Genomic DNA, 18,889 nt, shown 5'->3' with positions numbered 1-18,889 from the left:
ATGTCTTGTTTTTTCACAACCAAAAGTTATTTAGTTCACTGTCATTTAAAGGAGTAAAGAAACCAGAAAATATTCACATTTTATAAGCTGGAAGCAGAGAATTTAAACTTACTTCCTTCTTAAAAAGTGATTCAAACCGATGAATTAATTATCAAAATAGTCGGCGATTAATCTAATAGCTGACAACTCATCGAGTTATCGTTGCAGCCCGAGCTGACCAGTACGGTTTTAGTGTCATATACATCATTATGTTTAAGTGACATGACATTAGCAATGTTTAAATTTTCAAAAAGGGCCAGAGAACATCAGATTAAAACATATGGCACAGGATTGGTGTAAAAAATGGAAACAATGTCAAACAAATAAATGTTCCTGTGCAAATGTGCCATAATCAGTAAATAAAATGGTTTCAGTGTGGCTCAGGTCAGCTCCAGTAACAAGTTATTGCCTGTCAGCAGCAAACACAGCCTTCATGAGGGAAAGTGTTCCAACTACGCCCTCTACTGGTCGCACCCCAACCATGAACTAGGGATTGTGCTAGAAGTGAAATACAAAGGATAACCTCCACTGCATTAAAAATCATACATTAAAATCAGTTCTGGCTGCAACTGCACAGAGATAATCATTAAGCTCAGACTCAAATCTCAATGTGGAATTTCTGCCGTTGACTTGCTGTCTAGCCTGAAATATTAAAAAATCTGTATGAGGAATTCAGTTGGATCGCGACCACCAAAGGGCGTCTCCACCACTTTCCCTCCATGTACAACCCCTTCCGTATCTCAACCCCCGTCACAGATATAGGTTTAGAGCACCAGTTTACACCTTCTGACTGACGGGTACCCCCATGAGCAGCAGACATGTCACTAAAAGGCATAATAAATTAGGATGAGACGTTTCTACAAGTAAACGAAAACACGAGTTACACAATCGGTCCTCAGTCCTGATCAGCCTCAGGGTCACTGAGACATGATCCTGCATAGTGTTACTCTTACTCTTGCATGAGTTAGTGAAATAACAGTATTAGATTCAAACCTACCTGGGTGATACACATACAGGACAAAGACTACAATGATATGGGATAAAACTACAGCTCGCTTGTATATACCTGACATAACAACTGTCAAGACACATCTTTAAATATATCACTTTTAGCTCATCATTGTTGGAATTGGACAACACGTCCGCAGTGACTGTCAGTCCCTCTGTGTAGTGCATATATAAAACTATGTTCAGGGCTGATCTCCTGCAGCAGGCAGATATTTGAGCAGCCCTGTCAGGTGGAGCAGACTGGAGACACAAAGGCTTGTAGAAACTCTGAGCTGACTCCTGTATTCTGCTGAACCTCAGAGACGGCCCACAGGAAAGGGAGGAGTGGAGGAACTCGATAAACAGATTCACTAATACCATGACAGAAGAGGACCAGAGGTGAGAAACAGACTCGGCGTTTCTCCTGCTTTCTTGAGTTCTTCTGTTTACACAAAGTCTCTTTTCAGCTGCATTTGCCCTCTGGTGCTCCAACAGTGGTGGGCTCCTAGGGCTCGGACTCAATTCTGTGAGCTGAAAAGACAAAAATGTATGTGATCTTAACTTGTAGTAATGTTACAAAACATTATATTAATACTGGGTTTAGGAAAAGTGGCTGCATACTGACATTGCTTGGGTATCCGTAGCGGATCAGTGTCTGCAGAGATGACTTGGTGCATGACACCTCTGAACTGGTACAGTAATTTAAGACTCTTCTCTTCTCCGACACAAGGGTCATAGAAGCCCGGCAATCCAGCCTGCACACAGAGAAACAGTTTGTATGCATGCATATGGATGGTATGAAAAGCAGATGAGGACATTATTCACCTCCTTACACCTGTTGTTTGATCTTTTATCTAGTTAATACACACAACTGTTAATAAATTGTTAATATAGTTTTATATCTTCAGCTGGTGCCGGCAGAGTGCCTGCTAGGACCCTTGCTGCTGACAGCTGTTATTCCTTGGTGTGTGTATTTAAACAACGTCCTGTAAGGCGACTATGTCAGTGAGCATGTTTACGCACATGTGCCAAGTGTAAGAAAATAAGTTGTTTAATTGATTTTTTTAAAATTTTTAATAAACAGACACACGCCAGTGTTGTAGACCCTAACCCTATGACAAAGAAACGAGGTCCAAAAGTCCCCTTTTGTACTCACTCATAGATACCAGCCACCTAAATAAACCTGAACAAAAATGTTGAAAAATGCCCTATCTCGCAATGTTAAGTAAGTGAGAAAGATCCTTCCCTTTATTCAGATAGACATCAAAAGTTAATGGGGTCTATTCTGGGCTGAGACCATCCTATATCAAAGTTTAGTCAAAATGTGTTAAGTAGTTTTTGGGTGAAAACATAACCTCCCAGGCAGATCATTCCTCGGGCACCCTCTGCACATGTGAACGCGCGTAAAGCAGTGTTCTCAAACTCGACTTCCATTTGCAACGGCACATTTATAAACGGCTGGTGATTTAAAACTAAAAATAACAGACCTATAAAACATCAAACAGCAGGGAAAAGGAAATAGATTATAATGACCTCACTGGCTTTCCAAAGAACTTGTAGCTAATCAAATGGACGCACCGACATGTAGCGACACAAACCTTAGAGGACTCGGTGAGGATGAGTTTGGAGTCCTTGACCAGGCACTGCAGAGGCACAGTGACGTCGATGACCTTTGCTTTCTCCTGCTTCTGGCTCGTGTCTGACACGAACTTTCCATACCAGGCATTCAGGATGATCAGACCTAGACAGCAATGAGCAGTGGAAGTGTTTAGTCTTTGTGTGTAACTTAGGGTGCAAATATGCAGATGCTCAGTTTAACAGAGAGAGCAGTGAAGACAGACTGGAAAACACAGAGAAAACCAGTGGCGCGTAATGTATGACAGCCACGAGGAGTGGACAATCAGAAGCATTATTGTGTGAATACCTCCTACAGCTGTACAAACACAGAAGCTATAAACAAATCCATAGGCATCCAAAGGCAGGTGCTGGACCAATAGTAGATGAAAAAAGGAAGAGCATGAAAGAAGGTCACTGTAGCTCCCTTAAGAACATTAGCTCAAAACGGCAACATAAAAACAACACGGAAACAACGTTTCTGCTACTCTTTAAGCCATTTCTTCCTAACAGAGCATCTAGGAGGTGTTGTGAACACTTCCCATAGAGTGATTGACACATGCTGATAATCACATGCACCCTCTATACAAATATAACAGGAAATCTATTAGCACACTGAAATCATACTTTTGATTTAAGCCAGTGTACAATCTGGTGTTCTTTGCACAGACTTGCAAGCTTAACCTATGTAAACACTGCAACATGGAGACGTGCTACTTCATCATCACTTGCTTCACAGCCGTAGGTGTTGGAAGTCAGACTTATAAAAACAGGATCCTGGAGCTACAGTGCTGTATATTACCCAGTTAACAGCAACCAGGAGATATGTGTCTGAATTACACACTTGGATTTCTACCAAGTTTTGACTGCTGTCTGCAAACTAAAAAAAAGTTCTCAGTGTCTCACCCTGTTGTAGTGTCTGTGTGTGTGTGTGTATGTGTATGTGTATGTGTGTGTGTGTCTGTTCCCTCACCCATCTTGGCTTCTTCCGCTTCTATGATTCTCCTCACAGACTCCTGCATCAGCAGAACCTGCAGAGGAGCCAAGGGAGAAAGATGGAGGAGGGGGAGGAAGAGGAGGAGGAGGAGGAGGAGGAGTGGTGTAGAGCAAAATAGAATAGGATAGAAGGGAAGTTTTCAGACGAGATGAGAAGAGCTGAATCTAGAAACAATGATCAATGATCCCCCACACACAATGAATAAAATGTGTGGTTGCATGTGAGCGCGAGTACTCACGGCAGACTCTGCCTCCTGCTTCTTCTTGGCGATGTCTGCAGAGGAGCTCTTCCTCTGCAGCTCCAGCTCTCTGAGAAGCACAGAGACAAAAAAAGCAGACATCAACAATCACCCACTGGGATTCAGTGTGGAGCCTCTCAATAATGACAGTGTGAGTAAAACTGAAAAGAACCCTGATTGTATTAGCGACAACCAAAACCAAAATACTGGATTTCTGCCCAACTCATACATCAAAAAGTTAAAAATGAGTGTGAATGCTAATTGAGTGTCAAATTAAAATGAGGTAATGAGGAGGTGCACTGACTGCTCTTTCTGTGCTTGTGTATATGGGATGACGATCAGTCTGTGGATGGCCATGTAGACCAGCAGGGGTCCCACGGTGGCGTAGAAGACAGCACTGGGCAGCAGCTGATCTGTCAGGTGGACTGGAAACAGGTACGTCTGACTGGCACGTGCCAACCTGTACAGAGACACCAGCACAAAGGTACACACACATTAGAAAATGATGCAGCGAGATAAGGACCCAAAGGAGAATGAGATCTGATTTTGGGTTGGCCAGTACTTGATCTTGAGTGTGACTCCCTGAGGGACCCCGATGCTGACAGTGGCTGACAGGACACTGTGTCGGCTGATCTTCCTCTCTGCTCCATATTCCACCACAGTGCCAAACCAGCCCGTCCTGTAACGGGAGGAACACAAAATGAACGGAGAGTGTCAGACAGCTACAGTGGGACGATACATTATAAATACATTATGAAGCCAGGAGATTGAAGTGTTTTGGAACCAAATATGTGTTGCTAATGGCTTTCTGCTTCTTGTTTTGTTACATTTACTTTTACACTAATGTCTATATTTATGAATCTTTTATTGCTCTTATTATTTATGCCTTTTATATTTTCCCAGAATGCTGTATAATTGTGTACATCTTTTTATCTCCTGCAGTGATTTTAATGTCTCATTTGTCCTGTCATTGTCTTTTATTGTGCTAACTCTGGAAAGCACTTTGTGTTTCTTTCTTGAAAATGTGCTCTATAAATATACAATTATAATAATTATCATCTGAAATATGAAAAGAAATGGTAAGTTAAAATGTTTTTTGTGCAGCCCAAACTGTATGTAATATGTGATTTGCAGGTTGCATTATTAAATGGTTTATATAAGATGTCTGATTTGTAGATCTCATGTTTTGTTCAGTTTTTATCACGAAACAGTTATTTTTGTGCCTCGGCGCTGGAGACCGCCATGGCCAGAGGCATTATGTTTTCGGGTTGTCCATCCGTCCATCCCATTCTTATGAACGTGATATCTTAAGAACGCCTTGTGGGAATTTCTTCAAATTTGGTGCAAATAACCACTTGGACTAAGGGATAAACTGATTAGAATTTGGTGGCCAAAGGTCAGAGGTCAAGGTCACTGTGACCTTCGCAAAACACACTTTTCGCCATAACTCAAGTATTCATACGATAATTAACATTTTACAGAAATTTCTAGCAGGACAAAATGATGAAGTCATGACATCTGATATCCAACAGGTCAAAGGTTAAATGCACTGTGACACTATAATATTCTACTAAAAATGTTCTTCCTATTATTCATCACCATAGCTCAGGAACGGCAACTTGAATGGTGCGCGGACGCATACAACGGCGAGGTGCTAATTCTAGTTTTATCTTGACATAACAAGGACTTGAAAAAACAATCCACTTTCTTGTAATTATGAAACATTTTTCATGATGCCAGGAAAAAAACCTTATGATGTAAAAATAATGTCACAAGTTTCTTGCAATTACAATAAAATTTGATTAAAAACCACTTTAAATCCTTCCAGTCACTTAAAGAATAACTTAATACCAGGCAGAAAAGCAGTGTTTTCAGCTGGTGTTAAGTTGCTCTTAAAAGTACTTTGACAAGGAAATTCCATCAGCTAATCAACAGGACAATTCATCAGTTGATCAAAAAACAGGATGAGCAGACAGACGTACTTAACAGAGCCTTTCACTTTGGTCTGGTCCTCATCCTGGAACTTGTACTGGTAGCTCATCATCAGGTAGGAGTGAGGCACACCCAGCTGAAATGGGTGGACGACAGAAATAGAAAAGTGATAAAATAGCAATTCTAATTACGTCACCTTCAGTGGATATGCATTTGTGTTTGTGCTTTGTGTGTACCTGCAGAGCCAAAGTGAAGTGGCTGCTTTTCGTGTCTCGGACCAGGCTGGTGGTCATGGCACTGTTGGGCCCCCAGCGCCACTGCAGGTAACCCATGGTGTTCTGGTCCAGGTGGCGCGCTGTCATCAGAGAACAGCTTGGACGCAAACCTCGAGGAGAGAACTGCAAACCACACTGGGCTGTCAAGAAACTGGACAGAGAAATGACAGAGCGTTCATGTTTTAATACTAGGTTTGCAATGGTATGAGATTGGTACGATAACCATCTCAGAACATATTACAGTTTCACAGTATGCTGTATTACACAATTATCATTATGGTTATTATAATCAATTACAATGACCTTTAAGGAAATGAAGAGTTTTTTTCTGGATAAAATAATGCTTTATCTTAATTTCCCAAAACATTATGTCCCGACAGACGTGAAGCTTAATATAAGCTTGAAATATATATTTATCTTTATAACGCTAATATGGTAGAATACTGCTCGCTAGATAAGCAAATTTACACAGTATGACAACCGTCAATTTTCATACCAATGTACACCTTGAGACCAGTATACCCCTGCAACCCCAGTTAATACAGTGTGCATTGTAGTCCCCTACTTCAAACAGCTGGCCTTACCAACGTGGAGTAACATTGCGAAACACCTTTAACCCAATGAGAGGTCCAAGTATGTCTCCTGCACCAAACTCCACCTATACAGCAAACGCACAGAGACAATCGATTGCAGACGGGCAAGAAAATTACTAAGAAAAAAAATTATTTCACCCTAACATCTAACACAAAGCATACTGAAAATGCCTTTTCAACAAATGCTGCTATAGACTGTATTTAACATTTGTGCTTTTTATATGACATGAATATTGTAGTTTGTGTTCATGTGTTGTATATATTTGCATACCTCTCCCCAGCCCTTGGCTGACGTAACTCTTCGTACGGTCATGTTAATGTTGCCCCCTCCATTCCCATTGTGCGTAGAGAGTGAACCAGACAGCACTGCTGTGTCAGAGTTTGTCAAAGGAGCCTGAAGAAAGACAAGAAAGAATACTACAGTGGCTCCGGCCCAGGTAAGTCTCCATGTGGAAGATAAATGTTAAGTGAGTGTTTGTTTTGGTTGTACCTCTATGGACTGAGAAATGTGCATCTTGTTAATTTCAATATGAGGAAACCCGCCTCCTGGCATCTCTTCAAAGTCCTCATCATAGCGGTCAAACAGGTCTGTTGCATCCACACCCACGCTGATTGTGCCCTGAATAATGAGGGAGTGAAGGGGGGAGATTGACAGAATTAATTAGGAAAGAAGGAAAAGGGTGAGGCACATAATGAAATGAATGTGGGAATCATTCACAGTCAACACTGAGCTGTGTTACACAATGTATTTAATAATGTCTGCACAAATGTGGAGGCCTACACAAGAAATACAGTGAAAGTAGTAAAGTTGACGGAGGATTGTGGTGTAGCTGTGACTGAAAAAACCTTGGGGTTAGTTCTTTGCTGCAGTCTCCTCTCTTCTCTTTCTCTCTGCAGCCTTTCGTACTCTTCTCGAATTTCTGCTGGAGTTCTCTTCCGCTCCACCACCTACACAGCATCATCACCATCATATATTGAGAGTGAAGATATGTTAATACTGTATGTATAATGTTGGAGCTAAACTCCTCAACTTTAAGACATTACGGTTAAATCAGACGGAGTACATACCTCCCAGCCTTCCACCTCCAGCCCTTTCTTCCCAAAGATGTCATAGATGGCTCTGGAGTGCTCATCGCTCAGCACTGAGGGGAAAGAGGGAAACAACTGTTCAGTTTATGTAGACCTGTTGTGTTTTGTGTGGAGTTTTGTCTGTTTTCATGCCCTGGTCCTGTAGAAACAATGTTTAATTTCATCTATATTTTTTCAATGTGGACTACATGGTTTAAATTCCAGTTGGTGTACATCAGCAAGTGGCCTTACCTTCATACGCCTGGTGCACCTGGTTGAAAAGCTGTTCAGCCTGGCTTTTCAGCTCGGGGTCTCGATGTTTGTCAGGATGGTAGAGCATACACAGCCTGCGATATGACGCCTTTAGCTCCTCTAATGTAGCCTGTGAGAGAGAGGACAGGTAGGTCTCACTCATGAGGATGGCTGCAAATTGTACTTATTTTCAAGTGACAGAAAAGGTCTTCAAATTGTCCAAAAAACAGTTAAGCTCAATTTGCTATTATGTTGGATAAATTAAAGCAGGATCTGTTTACATTTTTAGAGGGAACCAGCAATTTCTTGCACTTTTGTTTGAAAACAACTCATTAAACAAACTATCGCAGACTAATTTCCACTTTAAATGGACCAATAGTCAACTGATCCTTTCAGATCCTCTCCTAAACACAATTCAACATTAAAGCCTCATGTTTTTAAAGAAACTGAAACAGCTGCCAGTCCATTGACATCAAGCACTGGATTAGAAGTGTGATACTGTACTTATGGCGTCACTAACAACCTAATGTCACCTAACTAAGCTAACGCTTACAGATGAACGACCAAGTGTACGTCTATTCAGGCCTCTCAGTCTCCCTGTTTGAATGAGAACTATTGTGAAGGTGCTCATCGATGCGGACATACATTTTTGCAGACACACTTCAAAGACAACACTGCCTGTATTCAACTAAAGCAGGTGCTGAAATGTGCTGTCTGTTCATGCCCATGCAGCATTAGCCGGTCTCAACCTCTACGGATGTTGGTGCTGATGAAGAAGACCGTCATTCAACTGAAGGATGGTGCACCGACTGCAGACCACCTCCTCAGTGGAAAACTACCAGATAGTCACAGCGAAATGTCCGTCACCATTCGGCGCCACAGCAAAACAGAACAAACCATACCTCTTTTCTGACGTTGAGTAGAGAGTAGTAGTCCTGATTATTAAACTCAAAATCATCATCTAAGGACGCCGCCATGTTTGCGTTTGGTCCGGTCCCGCCCACCCCTCCGGTTCTCTGGAAGCTCATTGGCCAGGAGGAGAGACTGATGGAGGAGCGGAAGTAGTTCTGTCGCTCTCTGCTGGCTGTGTTTGAGCTCAGCAGCGCGAAAGAGATTTGACACCTTGATACACGAAGAAAAACGATTGTGAGGGGCGTTTTTTTCTTTTCAGAAGGTAAAGTATTTGTCAGTGTATAAAATACCCGTCACTGCCTCTTTACTTTCCATTCTTTCTCACTGAAAACACCCGGTAGTCCTGTCGTCCTGCCTGACGGCTAACGCTGACTCTCAATGCTGATTGGCTGAACGACCAACGCTCAATAACAAGGCTGATGTGTTTGCATCAGGATAGCATAGCTTAGGTGGGAAAATTGCTTTGAACTACAATGGTTTAATTATTAACAATATTACATTTCTGTTGTATGTAAAGCAATTTACACAGTAATGGGGCAAAAATTAGCTGCTGGGCCTCTTTTAATGCCTGTTTCTGCCCCTCTCTGTCCATTTAGCAGATAACCTAAGGTAAATAACCAGGTTAGCTATGTGGCAGTTTGATGAAACTAATTTGAAATTAATTTAGGAATATGGAACATGTAAACCTATCAGATGAAAAAGTGACGTTCTTTAAACTAGATTTTGACACAGGGCCCCTCTTGAGGACATGTCCTCATTAAGAGGTAATAAAGCAGGCCCACCTAAGGTACCTACCATGCTGGTTGATAATGTGCTTTAATATTGTCACTGCTCAGTGACAATGTGAACCTGGGGCTTTTGGGGGCTGTTGACCTTGTTTCCTGACTTCAATCTCAAGTGCTCTGCTATCATTACATTTTCCCCTCACTTATTTCAATTGTTGCAGCAATGGAAAGCCTCTGTATCTAAAATAAAATCTTTATCTAAATAAAAATAGTAATGCCACTATGAAAAAGATACTCCATTAGCCTTAAAGTGTCAGCTAAATGAAATCTAAAATAACAGCACTCTAGCACTTTACTTTAAGGGTTTTATATATTAAAGTGCGTTTACAGGTGAAGTCTTTTGTGGCTCTTGAGAAAGGTGCATGTAGTCTGATCACTACAGCAGGACCAGAGATATCACTTATTTTAATCCACACTTTCTTCTTCCTTTTCAAAACCTGGTTCCTATATTACCCACAATGCAATTTAGCCACAGAGTGACATCACTGGAGGCAATTTATCAGATTACATGCCACTTCTTCTGGAGCATCAAAAAGCGTTATACTGATTTTCCCACATAGGTGGTAGTACTCTCAAAACCTGTAAACACACGTTAATGTGTGAAATCTTTTGAGTAACCCTTTAAGCACAGTACTCTAGTAAAATTTTGAGGTAGTTGAACTTGACTTAAGTATTTGCATACTTAATACTCCACCATATTTGTACTGATTGTACCGCTACATTTATTTGACAGCTTAAGTTATTTTGTAGATGAAGATTTTATAAACTAAACATTTCAGTTTCTAGAATAGTATGCATTGATATGTGTTGAACTACCATACATAACTTGATTGAAATTCACTTCCACACAACCAGATATAAAACACTTAAATGCTGCTTACATCTTAAAGCGTCAGTAAAAATAATGCAGACACATGGACAGGAGCAATACAGCAGATAATGATGATGTAAGTACATTTTGCTGATGATTAATTAATAAGTAACATTTTGAATGCACAATGCACTTGTAATAAAGGATGCTATATTTAGTACTTAAATATTTAGTAAACGATCTGATTAGTTCTCTCCCTCCCTTTATGTCAAACTATTGGATTATTAATGATGCATCAAGATATAAGCAACATTTTAATGTTGCTGCTTGTCATAATAGATCTTGAATAAAAAATACTGTAAGTGGCTTAATCTATAAGAATGCATTTTATTTTAGAAGTCTGAGTATAGCTGTCAGATAAATGAAGTGGAGTAAAAGGTACAGCATTTGGGTTGTTCCTGAAGACTCAGTTTTACATCAGCTTCAGAGGTATAATGACAAACAGGAGGAGTTTTGCTGTAGACATTAGTTATGAGAAGATTCTGCATTGATCATTTGCATAAGTTGGAAACACCATGCCTCAAAATTGAGTAAATGTACTTATTTCCACTGACACTACTCAAAATATAGTATAGTGTATAGAGTATTATGAATTTGTTTGTTCATACATGTTAAAGTTATAAAGTTGTACAAGTCAGTGCTGCACGTTAATTGTAGGCTACGGTTATTCGTGTGAAATGACACGTTTCTGTATGCAGCATCACTCCTTCCATCGGACAAGGGCACACGATTTCAAAGGGTTAATTTAACTCGATTTATTTTTGGCTACATATCTTATACATGTTCCTCATTGTCATTCATCCTGCTTGCACTCTGTCGATGCCAAGAACCGTGTGTGCCTCTGCACTCAGAGGCTATACGCAAAGCATACGTAGGGGAAGATAAACCAATTCAAAACCTCAGATATCCGCGAAGCGTGTCTACGGAGACGATTGTCTCTGTCAAACAAAAAGGCTTTGGTGCAAAGGCGATATTCTACCCCGAGGCACGAGGTGACAGTGTGGGTTTGAAACAGATCATAATGGTCCCAGTAAAGCTCCGCCATTTAGAAGGGATTGCCTAGTATAAAAACGGCGCCATCAGTGAAAATATTGTGCAAAAAACTCGTTGTAAACTTAACTTCCCGTAGGAATATTACAGCAAGGATTCAACGATTTCCTGCTGGAACTAAAATAGGCAACAACAAGAGGAGACGAGGGTCATGTTTTTCATTTCACCCTATAAGTTTTCGCCTGACCTATCATCACTCCAATTCAATAACACGGCTCAAAGAAAGCAGGTAGTGAGTGCGCACCGGTGCGCACAGACTGTGTGGGCGCGTGCGGAGCTGTCCTTTCAGCACCGCGAGCTTCAGCACCACAGCGAATGACAGCACCCGCGAGCCCATCTGAAAACCCCCAAAAACCGCACGTCTGAGAAGTCTCTTTCATGCGGTTCTTTTCATTTAAGATTCAAGAGGGGGGGTTCATCGTTTGTGGCGCGTCGCGACCTTACATCGCATCTTCTCAACAGTCCACTGCATGTGAAGAAATGAGCGCGCGCGTTTGTATTTGTGTGTAATGCATAGCCTACGCGTGTGTAGGCCTACGTTGTGTGTGTGTGTGTGTGTGAGAGAGAGAGAGAGAGAGAGAGAGAGAGAGAGAGAGAAGACGATGATGAGCATGATGATGATGCTGTGGGAGGCTGTCAAGGTGTCCTCGAATACAGACGTCGTTCAGTGACGTGAAAGGAGAGAGAGAGAGAGAGAGGGGGGAGCGAGGAATAGTGCGCGTGTACGTCAGGAGGCGGGGCCAGCGGGAATAAACGGAGGGATGGAGAATTCCGCGAGTCACCATCACGGATCCCCGCTGTCAATCCTCGCAGCCTGGTCCAATGGCGTCTCTGAACGCGGCAGGCTCGCCCCGCCACCCCTTCCTCTGAGCCCCGCCCCCCTCCTTGAGCTGTCCTCTCTGTGCACGCGCGTGGTCCCCCCCCTCCCCCTCCCCACCACCACCTCCACCACCACTAGGTCGAGTCGAGGAGGAGGAGGAGGAGGAAGAGGAGGAGGAGGAGGGATGAGGCGCGCGGCGGAGGGGAAATGGCTGCCGAAAACAAGCCGGAAGGTAAGAGAGAAATAACGTTTTTTATTTGAGGTGGCAGAGTCCCGCGGTTCGGGGTTCGGACGAGGCGATGAAGGGACGGAGGCATAGAGGGGGAGCGAGATAACGGCAGGGCTTTCCCTTTCTTCTAGTCCGTCCCGAAAACACGGACGCTGGTGCTGAAACAGCGACTGTGTGGAGCACGGTTAACCGACAGCAAATAAATAACGGAAGGAGAGTTGTCCTGTCGGTCGGCTCTGAGTGAGTCGGGATGGGGGCAGTTTTTCACCGTCCGATGCTTGCCAGCGTTTCCCCTGAGTAGCTGGTTTATGAGTGCTTTTGAAACGTTTAGCATAAAAGGGATGGGGATGAGAGAGGATGAGAGTGGTTCACGCTGAAGGAATTCAGATGCTCTGTGTGTATGTCTGTGTGTGTCTGTGTGTGTCTGTGCGTGCGTGCTTGTGTGTGCGCGCGTGTGTGTTTATCTGCCTCTGTATCTCTCTATAAACATAAAATAGACCCTCGAATCATAGATTGCCTTTCCGGACTGGCATGAAACCTCTCAGACCAGCTGTGCATTTATTCAGTCACAATCCAACGTTGGTGTGTGTGTGTGTGTGTGTGCGCGCGCGCGTGTATGTATGCGTGTGCGTGTTTATGTTTGTGTTCATTTAGTGTTGATGTGTGCTAATGGTTGCTAAGGCAGTGAAGGTGAGAATCGGACTGCATTTGGGAGGGGGGTGGGGGGGTGGAGGCGTGTATGTGTGTCAGTTTTAGGTCATATTATGTATAAATCCAGGATACATTTTTACTTCCTCAGCGAAACTATTAGGGTCATTACTGTCACACACACACACACAGACAGACACACACACACACACACACACACACTGTTCAGACTGTTATCCATTCATTCATGAATTATTTAAGGTATGATCAAAATCACCATGGCAATATCATCTCCATCTCAAGTCATCGGCTAATGAAATCCTTATCCCTTACTCAGTGTGTTTGACATTTGTTTATAAACACCCCCTTATTGTTAGTCCGCTCTAAGAATCACTTTCTTTTCTTGCCTGTTCAACGCACTGATATTACACATCCATAAACCGATAAACGCAGCAGCTGAATGTGTTGTTATAAATGACACGCAGTTCCTCAGCAACTTAAGAGCTAAAACGACATGCCGTAGACGACAGTTTTATTATTTCTTTAATTTACTCTTCTGATTGTTTCCATAGCACAGTGATTCTGAAAATGGCAGGAGTCTTTAATCCTCTCTCCACTAGGGTGGGCTGCTGAGCAATATTTCTGTTACGCGTAATTTTTGAAAAACTTGAACCACACAAGTAGTATCAAACATTGTGGAGCTCAGGCGTACTGAAAGTTATACACACACATAAACGAGCGTGCATGCAAGCATGCGGAGTGTAGCCAGAGGCAAAGGGAAGGCCGTGGGTTGAGAGTCCCGTTGCGTGAAAAGACTAGAACTGAAGATGAGACAGATGGCCCATTGGCTGATCAGCAGGCACTGTACCACATAAATATAAAACCATCCCCCGGCCCTGACTGAACTGTACCTACACACACACGCAAACAGACTTACGCAGTCACAGCATGAAGGGTTTTCGTCCATTGCCCCCTCAGTGTTAGGTGTAGACAGGACGCAATAATTCACGGGCCTCAACCAAACTGAATGAAAGCCAAATGAATCACAGGGGCGACGGAGGCAGGAGACAGCCATCCACTCACTCCACTCCCTGGCAGATGTGCGTGAGTACACTAGTGGGCATGAGAACAACATCCACCATATAGCATGGAAGACCATCTCCCTCTGCGCTGGTTGGTCTACTTTGTATCATAGCAACAGTGGTCAGGGAAACAGAGAAATGATGAGAGAGAAGAGAAACTAAAGCCGGGCACAAGTTAGTCACACACATGGAGGCAGTGTATCTACTGTGGCCAATCGATCAGGGGACACAATGGATGCAAGTTAGTGGATCAGAAAATGGATCAGCCAACATGCATATCAGTTGGACTTTTGTTTCTGGGCTTTAGAGGAGGAAGAATAAGGTGAGGTGTGTGACTGCCAAGGAAACCAAAGTCTGGAGTGTCTCCTAAATATGTCTTTGTCTCTTCTTTCTCGCTCTTTTTTTCCTTCGTTTGTAGGACTGAAGAAGATAAGAAATCCAGAGCGAATGGTCAGGATTGCTGTCGGTTACACAGGACACGCCCCTCCCAAGAGTGACGACACTGACGCCAACAGTAAGAGACACACAAACACTCTCTTCACACTGTTTGTGCATGCGTGCGTGTGCACGCACATTTGTCTGTAGCACAGGGTGACTCTGGGAGCAAGTATAAAAGCCTTCTGGCAGAATGATGTGATGCGGGAACTGAGGGCTCCTTCTCATCTGCTGTGTAACAGATCACACTTACATACACACACTCGCAGTCACACACTAAACAAACACACACTCTCTGCTGAGACGTCATTCCTATTCAGTTCTGTTACACATCATGTTTATTCATGCATGCCAGTACAGTATTAGTGGGCACACACACACACATACACACACATAGCCATAGAGAAGGCAGAGCTTACTTTGGCTATCAGTAGTTTATTGTCATACCTAATCTGTACACATGGCATTATGTATCTATAATCCTCAATGGGCCTGGTTAAACTAGAAGTGAGATGGAGTGTGTAATCTGGGGTCGCCGCATGGTCGTGTTTGAATGCGAGTGTGTCCCTGGCATGTGTGTGATTGCCATGGTGTGTGTCAGAGGGACTATAAAGGCAATGATTGCTTTGATTGGTTATTGATTTTAGAGGACATGACGCAGATGAATGTCTCTGCCTCTGTGTAGTATATGTGTGTCTGTGTGTGTGTTGGTTAGGGGGGACAAATCGGAGGAAAATAAACAGATGTGAGGAGGAGCAGACAGACATGCTGCTTAGTGTGGGTGGTGGTGCAGGTGGGGGTTATGGGTATAGTGGGGGAAGGTATGTCAAAAGACACACACACACACACACAAACACACCAACCCCTTTTTCATTTCAAAAGGAGCAGATGGCTTCATACCTGCACCAGACCCGTTTATTTAGTTAAGAGAGACAAGAGAAAACGAGACTGTCACAAAATAACAAATAAGGAATTAAAAGAAAATCTGAAAAAACAATAGAAAAGAATAGCATTGAATAGAATAGAATTGAATAGAACAGAGAGTTCTGTTTGGGATGGCTGTTTAATATGAGCTGAGACTTCCCGAGCCGATCCCTGTCTCCTATCTGTTCTCACGTCCCAGCTGGAGGATTACTGGAGGAAAAGTTTATCAGCAGAATGATAAAATTAGCATGCATGCCCATCTCCCTACCCCCCACCCCTCCGCCCCCCTGCTCTCTCCCTCTTTCTCTCGCCTCTCCCTCCCTCTTCCTGCACTCTCGTTCATCCCATGCTATGCTCCCCCCTTTCTTCTTCTCCCTGCCCTGGCTCTCCCTCCCTCCTGCCCTCCCTCCCTCCCATCTCTCTCTATCTAGCTGCTGTGCAATGAGCCTTTCTTTCTGTCACATTAATTTCATCCCGAAAAAGGGGGAAAATGTGAAAATTTCCCCTGACGCCTCCTAATATCAGTGGGGGGAGAGTTAAGAGTTGCATTTGGAGCATTTTTCTCTCTCTTTACTGAGGAGAGTTTTATAATTAACTGACAGCCATCTCACAAGGGCATTGGCTTGTTTCTGTGTTAAATATGGAGATGACAGTTTTATGAGGTAAAATATTCATCAGTCGGAGGCCGCTCTCTTCTGTGTGATTCCAGTCTAAATTATGGCATTTGATAGGCTACCAAAGCAATGTTTCACTTTGGTCGAACATTTTCACTTTTTAGCACGTACAGTATACCTCAATATGACTTAATGAGCCAGTACTTCCACATTAACATTCAGGCTTTGTCACTCTTTTAGACTTTTTTTTTTTTTTTTTTGCTAGATTAGCAAGTGAGTGAGTGATCTATGTTTTTGAGGCTTACTGCTGAGGGACGCGCATGAAGCAGTGCAGGTATTGAAACTGTTTTATTGTTTCAGATACAAATATAAATGTGAACAGCACTGGATTTCCATATTTAGATGTCCTTTCCCAGTGTCCCAGGATGGTTCTTTTTCCTGGGTAGATGGAAACAAAAAATAAGTTTTTGCCCCGTGTCACACCGTAGTACAGCTCCACTGAGAGCCATTTGGAACAGATGGAAAAGACGATTGCCACAGTACCCAGGTTGAATTTTTTAAAACAGGGACGCATTCTCTGGTTCGAGATTGTTAGAAATACAAGATACAACCCTTTGGGGTGTAAAAAGCTCATCAGCATTCAACAAATCTGCAAAGTTGGTCTTCCATTCCTCGTCAGCAGGGAGAGTAAATGTGAGGACGGGTTAAGATGACGGTCGTGTCCGTGAAGGTGTGCTTTGAAAGGGATTTCGGGACCAAGGTCACCGGCGAAAAAACGCCACTCTGGGACAAATACTGTGATGTGTGTTCTTTGATCGGCAGGCGCTGCGTGTGTATGTCTGTTTGCATGTATGAGCGTGTATGAGCGTGCATGTGCGTGTGTGCGGGTGTTTGTGTGTGTGCCTACGCATGTGCAATAGGCTTGTTTGATGTGGTGGTTCTGGTACATTTCAAAGGCGAGGCTCTGATGAGAATTCTTCAGAACAGCAGGGGGAGGGGAGGGGGTTATAGCCAGGAGGGGTGGGGTTTAAACGCTGATTGGCATTCATAGCAGAGAGGCTGGAGTGCTGCTAAAAAAGAAATTAGGCTTTAACTAAGCTGCACCATTCAGCTGTTTAACTAAGCCGCTGCACCGTTCAGCTGTTTGAAATTTTGTCTTCTCAGGCCTTCTATTAATAAATGCATAATTGATTAGGGGGAGCATACGTGCCTGAACACTCTTCCCACTGACACACACATGCTCAGACACCTACATACTCACATGAGCACACACACATAGACCCCACTCAGGTCCTGCTACACTACTTGTCTCTCTTTGTGTCTTTGTGTTACTTTGTTCCATCTCTTGTCCTTGTAAATTTCTTACTTTCTAAACCTTCTCTCTTTCTCTCCCCCTAAATTTTTTTTTTCTTCATTAACTGTCTCTCTCTGGCTCATTGTCTCCCTGCGTCTCTCTGTCTCCCGCGCTGACCCTCCCACCCCACCTATCTCTGTTTTTCTCTCGCTCTGTCGTCTGCCCTCAGGTAGAGTATAATTCCCATCTTCCCAGGGGAGTCATGAATGGACGCCCTCTACTCAAATGCTTATCAATAACCTTTGAGTGCTTGCTCTCTTTGACTTCTAAGCGGCACACCCGTTGGGCACACACTCACAAACAGGAACACACACACACCAGGGGCTCTATCTCTGTGTGGACGCTATGCGCTGGTGAAATGGTATTTTCCTGAGGCACAGTGGGGTTTTTCCTCACCCGCACCTGTTCGGTTTTTTGGTGGTTTGCCGCACACAGCAGCGGGAGGAGAGAAGCAGTAGGGACAGTGTCACTGGTTATCCAGCAGCACCATATAGTTTTGGTGGTGGTACACTCTTATAGCGCTCTTAAAACAACACAAACCCCTGGTAGTCATGTCTTTCTTGCCTGTTTTGTGAGACATTCTTCCACCAGTGGTGACGTCATAGTACGCTGAAAAATAATTAGGCTGGCAATATTTTCGTCATTAGAGTTAGGACCGATCAATATCTGGTGCTGATTGTTGCTGCAACTAGCCATTATTTCCATTGTTGATTAGTCTTTTCACAATTTTCCTTGATTAATCAATTAGTTGTTGGTCTATGAAATGTCAGAAAATGGGGAAAAATAAAAAATAAATGTTGATCAATGTTTCCCAAAGCCCAAGACTACATCTTCAAATGTCTTGTTTTGTCCACAACACAAAGATATTAGTTTACTTTCATAGAGGTGTAAAGAATTTAAGAAGCTTGAATCAGAGAATTTTGCCTTTTTTTCTTCGAGAATAACTAAAACCGATTTGATTATCAGAATAGTTGTCTATTAATTTAATAGTTATGGATTCATTGTTGCAGTTTCAGTGCCGATACTGATATCTTCCACTCAACTGATATCAGACTGAGGTCATTGATCCATGTACTGATTGAGATTCTATAGTCTGATTGCTTTTTTGTCAATATCTCATTGCACACACTGAAACTTTCTAATTAATTTTGAAGTCATGTATAGACATCT

The 18,889-nt window shown here is 42.9% G+C and overlaps 2 protein-coding genes across 2 annotated transcripts in view; one reads left to right on the top strand and one right to left on the bottom strand.

Annotated features, from left to right (window-relative positions):
- Nucleotides 1-102: 102 nt before the first annotated feature.
- Nucleotides 103-8,972, bottom strand: LOC140998409 (dnaJ homolog subfamily C member 11-like). Its single transcript, XM_073468692.1, has 16 exons — nucleotides 8,898-8,972; nucleotides 7,996-8,125; nucleotides 7,744-7,817; nucleotides 7,522-7,623; nucleotides 7,166-7,294; nucleotides 6,947-7,069; nucleotides 6,667-6,740; nucleotides 6,044-6,233; nucleotides 5,858-5,943; nucleotides 4,438-4,554; nucleotides 4,180-4,335; nucleotides 3,876-3,945; nucleotides 3,614-3,671; nucleotides 2,625-2,767; nucleotides 1,652-1,781; nucleotides 103-1,557 (listed from the first exon to the last, which is right to left on the bottom strand). The coding sequence occupies exons 1-16, from the start codon at nucleotides 8,970-8,972 to the stop codon at nucleotides 1,532-1,534; spliced, it is 1,683 nt and encodes a 560-aa protein (XP_073324793.1). The 3' UTR covers nucleotides 103-1,531.
- Nucleotides 8,973-12,640: 3,668 nt separating this feature from the next.
- The window catches only part of LOC140998439 (calmodulin-binding transcription activator 1-like), a 53,688-nt gene continuing 47,439 nt past the window's right edge, over nucleotides 12,641-18,889 (top strand). Inside the window, exons 1-2 of the mRNA XM_073468730.1 lie at nucleotides 12,641-12,665; nucleotides 14,811-14,906. Coding sequence (XP_073324831.1) covers nucleotides 12,641-12,665; nucleotides 14,811-14,906 — 121 coding nt within the window. The remainder of the gene's footprint in view (nucleotides 12,666-14,810; nucleotides 14,907-18,889) is intronic.

Source organism: Pagrus major, chromosome 6, assembly GCF_040436345.1.
Source record: "Pagrus major chromosome 6, Pma_NU_1.0".
Lineage (NCBI taxonomy): Eukaryota > Metazoa > Chordata > Actinopteri > Spariformes > Sparidae > Pagrus > Pagrus major.
Note: the sequence above shows the minus strand (reverse complement) of the source record. Positions and strands in the feature narration are given on the sequence as shown.